We start from the raw sequence: 11,135 nt of genomic DNA, 5'->3' as shown, positions 1-11,135 counted from the left end.
AAGGGATACTGTAAAGTTAAGCTGCTGCAGGCCAGGCACAGTGGCTCACGCCTGTAATCCCAGCCCTTTGGGAGGCCGAGGCAGGTGGAGCACCTGAGGTCAGGAGTTCGATACCAGGCTGGCCAACATGGTGAAACCCAATCTCTACCAAAAATACAAAAATTAGCCAAGGCATGGTGGTGTGTGCCTGTAATCCCAGCTACTCAGTAGGCTGAGGCAGGAGGATCTGTTGAACCTGGGAGGCAGAAGTTGCAGTGAGCCGAGATCACACTACTGCACTTCACCCTGGGCAACAAGAGTGAAACTCCATCTCAAAATAATAGTAGTAATAATAATAATAATAAAGCTGCTGCCATGTTTCTATCAGACCCAGACATCCCGCAGAGTGAGCTGGAATTCTCTGTTTCGCCTCCATACCCACTGGCTCCTCTCTGCCCGCTCCCTCTTGGACTGTATCACCAGCACGCCTCGCTCTCTGGCCCTAGTGGAATTCAGACAGTGGGGGATGTCACAGGAGGTGGAAGAGAGAGGAGAGGTGGTTATTTGCTCAGATTCTTCCTTGCTGGTTTGGCAGTGGCCACATCTTTCTACTGATGACTGCAGCTCCTGATGATCCTCCTCTACACCCACGGCTGTCTTTGGGGTCTGTGGACACTTTTCCTGTCCCTCTAGACCCAGGGAGAGAACAGCTCCCCCTCTTGCTGCTCCAGGGCATTCCTCATCTCTCACTGGTTCCCTTAACTCTGTCCACACTTCTGTGAACAGCCCCTTTCCTCAAGTACCCATTCGAATACGTCCTCTGGCTTCCCCCAGGAGCCTGACTGATACCCACAGGTGGGTGGATGCTGGCGTGTTGCCGGGCCCCTCTTCCTCTGGTGACTGGCCAGCCAAGTCTCCAGGAGTCTCGTTGGGGGGGCAGGCGGTGGGCACAGCACAAGCTGTGAGCTCAAATCCACAGAACAAAAGTGGGAGAAGACACCAGCAGGATGGACTGCGTGACGTCTGTCCTTTAAATCACACAAGGCATCATCAGGCTTCAGACATGAGACAGCCTAAGTATTTAAGTACTTCAAATAAATTGTTTTTCAGAATTGGTCATTGCTAAGTTGGCAAATTGCTATTTGAAACACTGGCTCTCCTTGACTCAGTGATTCAGCCAGCTAGTCCCTTGCCAAGCTAGTTTGTTGACCAAATCCCACCTTGAGAATTTATCTGCTCCTGTCAAAGCCAGATTCTCCCTGCCTGAGGGGAGGCTGGATTTGACTTTCTGACTCAGGATGTGCTGACTTGGATCCCTGGGTCCAAGGGCAGCCCCCTTGGGCCACTGTGGACTGGACCTCTTTCATGATGGCGTAGGGGGGCAGGCCCCACCTAATTCACCCTTGACCTCATCCAGGCAGGTGAAGTTCCCTGCAGGAGTCACCTGAGCCCAGCCCCTCAGACCAGGATCCATCATGGTTAGGAGGATTTGGGGCTATCTCAGGTTCTTTGGCTAGAAAGGGGTCCCGCTCTTATGGGTCTGCCCCAGAAGTGGGGCACAGAGGTCCTGCTGGGGCCCATGGGCTGGGCTAGGTGGACAGGGATCTGGTCACAGCAGCAGCAGCTGGAAGGCCAAGTGGGAGGGCACCAGGGCCTGGGGCCCATGTCTGGTCCTGGGCCTCCCCAGGCCTCTTGTCTTCTCCCCCTTGGGCATCTGTGTCTGGACCCAGCCTTGCCCAGGAGGTCTAGGGCCATGGTGTGCTGTCATTAGAATGGCAGTGCTCACACCAAGGCAGTGCATTAAATTTGCAGGGCAGGGTCTCATGGATAGGGGACCATGTGGAGGGGGTGGGGGGGAAGGGCAGTTGTCCCCAGAGGCTGTGATGGGCCTGGCTCTGGGCTGGGCAGTGGGCCAGGGTCCTGCTGTGTGGCTGAGCTCTGACAACAGGCTGTCTGGGGCTGGTGAGCTCCTGAGAGAGGGGACTGGTGCAGAGTACCCTAGGGTGGGAGCTCATGAGGAGGGGGTCTGTGGGGTCTGGAAACCATTCTAGAGCAGGCAGATGACACTTGTCAGGGGAACAGGCATAGAAAGGACCCCTGTGGGGGTGGGGGACACAGCCTCAGAAGGAGCAGGGAAGGGGCTTTGACAGGTCCAGGGAGCATCCCTGAGGTTTCCTAGCACAATTCCTACCAGCCGTGTCCCCAGGGTCTCCCCACCCCCCAACCCTCTGCAGTGCCAGCCCAATGCCCTGGGCAAAACATCCTGGACTCTGGCTGTTACAAAGGAGGACAGGGTCATCTGGACCTGCCTGAGCTCCAGGACCCCCACTGTCATAGCCCTGTCTGGGTCCAGAAGTTCATACGTATATAAATGAAAAATGTGCAAGAATCATATGATTGAATTCCCTTTCATAAAGAGGGCCCCTCTAAATTGTTTAAGCCCCAATTCACCTCTGCCCAAAGGAGACAGCAATGGCATGTGTGGGGCCGTGGCCTTGAGACCCAGAGGTCCTGCTGCCCACGATACCCACTGCCCACCCTAAGGGGACTGGCCATAGCCCTTGAACACCATGCAGGAATTCAAGAGGGTCTCAGTTCCTGGGTCCCAGACTGGGAGGGCCCACAGTCCAGTAAACTAATCAGGCCCCAACACACTCAGGAGAGCAGCTCCAGGAGCCTGCACTGGGGAGAGAGCCTCAGTCCCCTGCCCCAGGCCTGCACCCCAGAAGTAGGAGCATAGGAACACCTCTCCTTGGCTCCTGGCCAGCGGAAGTCACATTCCCCAGCCCTCTGGCTCCAGGCAGCCTCATGTCCTAGTCACTCCTTGGCCCACCCCACCCGTTGGTCAGAGCTCACTGCCGAAGGGCACCTCGTGACGAGTGGAGGGAAGAAGTGTTTACCAGGAGCTAGCATGTTTTGTCTCAGGGATGATTAGTGACACAGCCAGGAAGGCACGCTATCCCCATTTTACAGATGAGGAAACAGAGGCTCAGGTTGGGCTGGTGACTAAGGGAAGCAGCATGTGGCATATCTTGAGGCATGTCTGTCCATCATGGGTAACAAGGGAGCAGCCCTGCCACTCCTCATGCGATGTGCCAGGAGCCAGGGAAGCTGCTTTCTAGGAGATTCTAGCTAGGGCCAGAAGCATCTCCCTGAGTGGTGGTGGAGGCCTCTGCCTACTCCTCCAGGACAGCCAGGGGATAGGAGGGCACCGCTGACGTGACACAGCCTCTAGGGTGAGTGAGCATCAGCTGAGTGGTGCCAGGTGACTACGCTTCTGCTCAGTGCTGTGCCCCCCTCTGCCTTGGGCAAGGCACCACCCTGAACGCCCCACCTATCCCATGGAGGCTGCAAACTGCTCTGCAGAGCCAGGGTCTCCAGGAATGGGGAAGGCAGTCACCCTCACTCCACTTGTGTTTGTGACCCAAAGCACTGCCCAGGTCTCCAGGCCCATAGAACCCCCAAACCCCCCACTGGGCCATACTGGAGACATTGAGCAGCAAGCTTGGAATCCTAGGCCTTGTCTCCAGGTACATATCAGTGCCCACAGGCTTGGGAAGCTTTGGTCTCGGGGGGCTGGCACTCACGCCCCCTGCCTCAAGGAAGAGGCATGTCCCGATCTCTCCTGTCCAGCCTCAGCCCTGCTCCCTGCCCCTATCCTTCATGGGGTCCCTAGGACAGGGTCACAGAAGTCTCATGCTGTCAGGGGATGCTGCCACCCCAGTGCCGGGGCGGCTCTGCCCAGCCCCTTCCTGCTGCCGCCCTCTCTGACTCACCTGTCCAACCTGCTACTGGGCTGGGGCCAGAGCATAGACAGGCACCAGAGGCAGCTATAAAAGCACATTGGGCCAGTCCTCAGCATCCTAGTTGGCCACCGTCTGCTGCCACACGATGCTGGGAGGCCTGGGGAAGCTGGCTGCTGAGGGCCTGGCCCACCGCACCGAGAAGGCCACTGAGGGAGCCAGTGAGGACCTGGGGCTCCTTTCTACCTGGGCTGGGGGGATCTGGGGCAGACTGGGTCTGTTGGAGGCAGATCTTAGTAGGCAGGTGAGGACCTGGGGGGAGGCCTTGGCCCCTCAATAACCCTGGTCTGCAGCCCAACCAGGACAGCATGGAGTTAAGGGGTGCAGAGCTGGGGAGGTCTCCTGGGGGCAGGGCATGAGTCTGGGTGCTGGGTGAACACTGGTAGCTTGGACTCTTCCCTCTGGAAATCTGGGGAACCTTTCTTGTCAAAACAGCCTATTCTGAATAACCTATGCAGGAAAAGGAAGATAGATTTTTATTTTTACCATAACTTTAAAGCTTCAGAGATTTCTTAACAAGTCACCAAGTCTGATTGTTCAAAGTTAAAAAGGACATTTTCAATGTCATCCAAGTCCCCTACAGCATGTTTATTCTTATTTTTATTTGTATTTGAGATGCAGTCTTGCTCTGACTGCCAGGCTGGAGTGTAGCGGTGCGATCTCGGTTCACTGTAAACTCTGCCTCCTGGGTTCCAGTGATTCTCCTGCCTCAGCCTCCTGAGTAGCTGGGATTACAGGCACCCACCACCATGCCTGGCTAATTTTTGTATTTTTAGCAGAGATGGGGTTTCTCCCTGTTGGCCAGGCTAGTCTCAAACACCTGACCTCAAGTGATCCGTTCCTCTTGGCCTCCCAAAGTGCTGGGATTACAGGCATGAGCCACTGCGCCCGGTCCTGAAGTGTATTTTGTATGCAGAGGTCAGCAGCTGTGTGTGGGGAGATCCAGCCAGACCCCACCCGTGGATCATCATGTGAAAAACAGTCTTGCCTGAGTTTGTGTCCTCTTTCTAAATGGCAGTAGATGCATATTTTGTTTTTGACTCTGCAGCTGGTGTGGACCACCTACTTTAACCTTTCACTAGCCTCTGAGTTTTCTATGATTCCTGTTGGGAGAAAAGCTGAGTGTTGGGAGAGAAGCTGAGGCAGTGCTTGCATGTCTGCTAGACTTGTTGGCTCCTGGCTTCCAGAACGCCCATTATCTCAAGTAGCCATACATTTCTCATTCACTTGATATACCTTTTCCTTTCAACCCCCACATCCTCACCACCTGTTTCCTTGCTAGATCACCAATAAATAGCGTGGGCTCCCAGAGCTCGGGGCCTTTGCAACCTCCACACTCACGATGACCCCTTGGTCCTATTTTCTCTCTCAAACTTTTTCTCATTTCATTGTCTCCGTGGGACCTTGTCGCCCCCACGACCTGGTGTTGGGTCTCATCATCCCAACAAATTCCCATTCTAAAGATGAGGGAACCCAGAGGTGGAAGGTAGAGTTAGAGTAAGAACCATTTCTTCTGACTCCAAAATTTTTCAGTTCTAGCACGCTACCACCCACACTTTAAAAACCCTGACGTAGGCAGAGAATTCCCTCTTGTTGGAGGAATTGCTTTGAGAGATGTGGTTTTACTGGATGAGGCGTTGGAAACCAACCTGAGGCAGGCACCAGCACATCCTAAGAGGGGTGTGACCTGGCACACAGGCCCAGCCTGGGCTTCATGTCTCAGCTGGCAAGATGGCCTGCTCATTGCCATTCCAGGCCGGGCAGGGCCAAGGGGCTTGGGGAACCTGTGCCCTCATGGGACTCACTGAGCTCATCTTCAGGCAGCCAGGGCCCAGACATCTCCGAATGAAGCCAGCTGTGGGGGAAGTTCCTTCTCATAAGCCAGTCTGTCCTGGCTGGGGGTGGCATCCCAGAGCCCCACCTTGGATGTCCAGGGATGTATAGGTCTGTTGTGAGGATAAGTGGGCCAGCACTGAGCCCTCACCCTGGACTCAGGGGGCAGTGGGCCTGCTCTGAGCCCTCACCCTGGACTTGGGGAGCAGTGGGCCTTCTTTGAGACCTCTCCCTGGACTGGGAGGACAGTGGGCCTGCTCTGAGCCCTCACCCTGGACTTGTCTCCTCTGTTCAGTTCATGCCGTGGAGGAAGTGGTGAAGGAGGTCGTGGGACATGCCAAGGAGACTGGAGAGAAAGGTACAGCCGGCTGAGGTCGGGCAGGGAAGCAGGGAGGGAGGAAGGGAAGCCAGGTGCTGGGCCAGTCTGTTCTTTGACTGACCAGGTCAAACACTGCCCCTGATGTCGCAGCCTTTCAGAGCCTCTCGGCTGGGGCAGTTATCTATGCTCATCGGAGGCCACAGAGCGTACTGCGTTAGGGCACTGTCTAGATGGTTCTCTCTGTGGAATGATAAGAAGACAAAGTCACAAAAGACTATGTGACAGCACACTGGGACAAAACATTTAACACGGCCAGGTGCAGCGGCTCACGCCTGTAATCCCAGCACTTTGGGAGGGCGAGGCGGGTGGATCACGAGGTCCGTGGTGAAATCCTGTCTCTACTAAAAATACAAAAAATTAGCTGGGCGCAGTGGCGGGCGCCTGTAGTCCCAGCTACTTGGGAGGCTGAGGTAGGAGAATGGCATGAACCCGAAAGGCGGAGCTTGCAGTGAGCCGAGATGGCGCCACTGCACTCCAGCCTGGGTGACAGTGAGACTCCGTCTCAAAAAAAAAAAAAAAAAAAAAAAAAAAAAAAAAACTTGTAAAATTGTATGTTAAATGTTAAATTGATGTGTGTGAGCTGTGAGTAAAACTATGCACAAAGCATGTGTATATCTCATTCCGTTTCAACAAAATAGATTCCGGGTAGATGAAGGACTTAAATTTACATACATGAATTTATTAACTTACTAGGAGATAACCATCTTAGCTCAGGCTGCTATTATAAAATACCAAAGGACAGGTGCAGTGGCTCACACCTGTAATCCTAGCCCTTCGGGAGGCCAAGGCAGATGGGCCACCTGGGGTCAGGAGTTCGAGACCAGCCTGACCAATATGGTGAAACCCCATCACTACTAAAAATACAAAAATTAGCTGTGCATGGTGGCACATGCCTGTAATCCCAGCTACGCAGGAGACGCCCTTGAACTGGGGAGGCAGAGGTTGCAGTGAGCTGAGATTATACCACTGCGCTCCAGCCTGGGTGACAGAGCAAGACTGTCTCAAAAACAAAAACAAACCATAAACTGGGTGACTTAGAAATGACTTAGAAACAATAGAAATTTATTTCTCACACTCCTGGAGGATGGGAAGTCCAAGGTCAAGGCACTGGCAGATTTGGCATCTGGTGAGGGCATCTTCCTGGTTCGTGGATGGGCCTTGCTGTGTCCTCACATGGTGGAAGGAGCTAGCTCTCTGTGGTCTCTTTTACGTGGGTGCTAATTTCAACCTCCCGAAGGCCGCACTTCTTAATATCATTACATTAAGGCTGAGGATTTCAACATATGCGTTTTGAGAGGGAAGATATCATAAACATTTAGACATTGTAATAACATAAGAGAGTTTGGCCTAATCTTGGAGAGGGGAGAATCTTTAGAACCATGACAAAAAAAAAAAAAAAAAAAAAAACAGCAGCCATAAAGGAAATACTAAGTAAATTTGACAATCCAAAACTTCGAAATTTTCTATAGCCAAAAAAAAAAAAAAAAAATTATAAACTAAGGCAAAAGAAAAACTCATTAAAAATATTTGTAATAAAAATGATAATCCAATATAACAACCCAATATAAAAATGGTCAAAAGACATGAGCAGGCATTTTCTAGAGAAAAGGATAAGCAGGCAATGTACCCATGAGATGCTCAGTCTCACTCACAGTTGAAGAAATATAAGTTGTTGGGGAAATTAAAACCAAATTCAAATTCATTCTGCCAGGAGTCCTGTTGCCCTTGGTCCCATTGGGCCACTCCAGGGACTAATCCATTAAGATGGCCACATCCCACAGGCCAATCAAGGGGACACAAGTTCAGCGGGTGGATCACTAGGACATTCTTCCTCTTTCTTTCCAACAGCCATTGCCGAAGCCGTAAAGAAAGCCCAAGAGTCAGCGGACAAAAAGATGAAGGAAGTCACTGAGACAGTGACCAACACAGTCACAAATGCCATCACCCATGCAGCAGAGAGTCTGGACAAACTTGGACAGTGAGTGCACCTGCTACCAGGCCCACCCTTTCCGAGTCTCAATAAAAAGCCGTGAAATGAGTACATTATTTGGATGGAAACACTAGGCAAAGTATTTTCTTGTTGATATAAAATATTTTACGTATTTATGGAGTACATTTGAGTGTTTATTACATGCGCAGAATGTGTGGTGATCAATCAGTGTTTGGGGTGTCCATCACCTTGAATATTTGGTATTACTATGTGTTGGGTACATTTCAAGTCCCCTCTGTTAGCTACTTTTTTTTGTTTGTTTTTTGTTTTGAGACAGAGTCTTGCTCTGTCGCCCAGGCTGGAGGGCAATGGTGTGATCTTGGCTCACTGCAACCTCTGCCTCCCAGGTTCAAGCAATCTCCTGCCTCAGTCTCCCGAGTAGCTTGGACTACAAGCGCAGGCCACCATGCCCGGCTAATTTTTTTTTTTTTGTATTTTTAGTAGAGATGGGGTTTCACCATGTTAGCCAGGCTGGTCTCGAACTCCTGACCTCAAGTGATCTGCCTGCCTGGACCTCCTAAAATGCTAGGGTTATAGGCATGGGATACCGTGCCTAGCCTTCTAGCTACATTGAAACATACAATACATTCCTGCTAACTATAGTCCCCCTAGGTGAAGTATTTTTCAACAGAAACACTTTGCATGTCCCCCGTGTCTCCTCTGCTGAGGCGGACACTGGCACTGGGGCCCCTGCTGCTGGCTGGATAGGTCCCCATGATGAATCAGATGCTTCTCTCTCACGCTAAGACCTTTCATGTCAGGAAGGGGCTCTTCTGGAAGAATAGTTAGTGTCTGTGCTACGTTTCCTACAAAACTGTTTCCCCAGAAACTATACAAACTTTCAGGCACCTCAGTGCTTCAAGAACACGCTAAGGGAGGACCCTCATTTGTCTCACATGTTTTGGGGGATTTTTCTTGAGATGTTCATGCATGACTCAGGGCAGATAACAGACCAGCTTGATAAAGAATTCAGCAAGGAAGGCCCCCACTGAGCTGCTTCTTGTTCTCGCAGAGCTCAGATAAGCATTTCTGCTGGACAGTTACAGAATCTGGTCAAGGAGAGACTGAGTCACTGCTTAGTCATCCTAGAAGCCACTGTTGATTTTTTTTTTTTTTAAGACGGAGTTTCACTCTGTTGCCTAGGCAGGAGTGCAGTGGCATGGTCTTGGCTCACTGCAACCTCTGCCTCCTGGATTCAAACAATTCTCCTGCCTCAGCCTCCCGAGTAGCTGGGACTACAGGCGCCCGCCACCAGTCCCAGCTAATTTTTTGTATTTTTAGTAGAGACGGGGTTTCACCATGTTAGCCAGGATGGTCCCGATCTCCTGACCTTATCATCTGCCTGCCTTGGCCTCCCAAAGTGCTGGGATTACAGGCGTTAGCCACCATGCCCGGCCCAGAATATTTAGCGACTGATGTCAGGCCTACATGTTGATAGTGGGTAGTAGTGGGCAAGATGCCTGGCCCTCTCTCTTTCTTCTCATGAGCAGTTCAGTATCACAGAGGTTAAACATATCTTTAAGTAGCATTTAACTTAAATTTTTTTTAATAAAAAAGAAGTAATTTATAAAAATATTGCATCCCCTATTTCTCTGCTGGAAGCTATTTGTTCTTAGCATAAATTAGAAGAAAAGGTGTTTTGCTTAAAAAATAAGTGAGTTGCTCACCGTATTTCTGGATCTCATCTAGAATTGGCCTCACAGTTTGTGAGCAGCCCAGGAATAGCCAATGTCTTAGCTCTGGAACATTTGCCACTTTCCAGCTACAGCTGAACCTTATAGCCTGGTTTGGTTCCTGATGACTTTCAAATTCTCCTGATCCAAACGCAAACTCAGAAACAAGAGCGTATTGTTGGTGGCAGTATTATAGACTGAAACACCCTCTTTGGATGGCAGTTCCTCTCACAGGACTTTATTCTCCAGGTGTGCACAGGTACACACAGGTGCCCGAAGGATAAACACACAGATCTATTGTGACATATTTGTATTACTGAGAGATTAGAAACATCCTAAAATGCTAACCAAATCACTTGGATGAAAAGTTTTGCTCTGCTTATTAGGTTTGGCGTGCAATATGGAGGTGACATCTGTTACTTCCAGTGTATTCTAAATACTTTAGCTCGAAAAGTGAGACCTGTACCTAGATGGACACCAAAAGGGACTGGAAAACAAATATTGCATATACAGGGGTGTGGGGTGGCTCCGGGGCGGGGGATGGCGGCAGCCTTCGTTGCCAGGGCTCCAGGACAAGCGGATGGATCCTGGGAAGTGCTGTGAAATAGGCTGGCTTCCCAGCCAGCCAGTGTCATGCGCGTCTGTGTGAAGAGACCACCAAACAGGCTTTGTGTGAGCAATAAAGCTTTTTAATCACCTGGGTACAGGTGGGCTGAGGATTTAGGTACGTAAAGGAAAATTACAGTCAAAGGGGGGTTGTTCTCTGGCACGCAGGAGTGGGGGTTACAAGGTGCTCAGTAGGGGAGTTTTTTGAGCCAGGATGAGCCAGGAAAAGGAATTTCACAAGATAATGTCATCGCTTAAGGCAAGGACCGGCCATTTTCACTTCTTTTGTGGTGGAATGTCATCAGTTAAGGCAGGGCAGGGCCTTTTCACTTTTTTGTGATTCTTCAGTTACTTCAGGCCATCTGGGCATATCTGTGCAAGTCACAGGGGATGATATGGCTTGGCTTGGGCTCAGAGGCCTGACAGCCGGGAGGATGGGAGGACACTTACTACAGCTGCTCAGAAGCACCACTGGAAGCTCAGATGTGGGCGCCCCAGCCAGAAGCAGAGAGGGGTACAGAGAAGCTACAGAGAAGCCCCTCCTGATACCCCAGGGAGCAAGCTGACTTCTTCCAGGCTCCAGGAACACCACAAAGCAATATGAAACCTGTTCATGAGAGGAGTCAGGAATGGCTTCTACCAAAGAAACGAGACCTCCCCGTGAGCAGCGAGGATATGCAGAGAACTACCAGCTGCTCCACTAACCAACACACCCTCCAGTGATGCCTCTGAATGCTCCCGAGGGGTTGTGGTTGCCAGGCAGAGCCAGGCAGGAGCCGGAGTCAGCCGGGGGGGTGGTGGAGCTGAGGCCATCACCTGTCTGACAGTGGACCAGTATGGCATGCTGTATAAGGTGGCTGTGCCGCCTGCCA

The 11,135-nt window shown here is 51.3% G+C and overlaps 1 protein-coding gene across 1 annotated transcript; it reads left to right on the top strand.

The window, feature by feature from the left end:
- Positions 1-3,788: 3,788 nt before the first annotated feature.
- LOC117082416 (protein FAM25A) lies at positions 3,789-8,100 on the top strand. The gene is made up of 3 exons (XM_033209105.1): positions 3,789-3,943; positions 5,911-5,973; positions 7,843-8,100. Exons 1-3 carry the CDS (start codon positions 3,871-3,873, stop codon positions 7,974-7,976), a joined length of 270 nt encoding a protein of 89 aa, XP_033064996.1. The 5' UTR covers positions 3,789-3,870; the 3' UTR covers positions 7,977-8,100.
- The last annotated feature ends 3,035 nt before the right edge of the window (positions 8,101-11,135 follow it).

Source organism: Trachypithecus francoisi, unplaced genomic scaffold (genome assembly GCF_009764315.1).
Source record: "Trachypithecus francoisi isolate TF-2019V2 unplaced genomic scaffold, Tfra_2.0 Lachesis_group9, whole genome shotgun sequence".
Classification (NCBI taxonomy): Eukaryota; Metazoa; Chordata; class Mammalia; order Primates; family Cercopithecidae; genus Trachypithecus; species Trachypithecus francoisi.
Note: the sequence above shows the minus strand (reverse complement) of the source record. Positions and strands in the feature narration are given on the sequence as shown.

Coding starts and splice junctions, on each gene's coding strand:
- LOC117082416 (XM_033209105.1), top strand. CDS start 3,871: ATGCTGGGAGGCCTGGGGAAGCTGGCTGCTGAGGGCCTGGCCCACCGC. Junction 3,944..5,910: donor GAAGGCCACTGAGGGAGCCA/GTGAGGACCTGG, acceptor TCCTCTGTTCAG/TTCATGCCGTGGAGGAAGTG. Junction 5,974..7,842: donor CAAGGAGACTGGAGAGAAAG/GTACAGCCGGCT, acceptor TCTTTCCAACAG/CCATTGCCGAAGCCGTAAAG.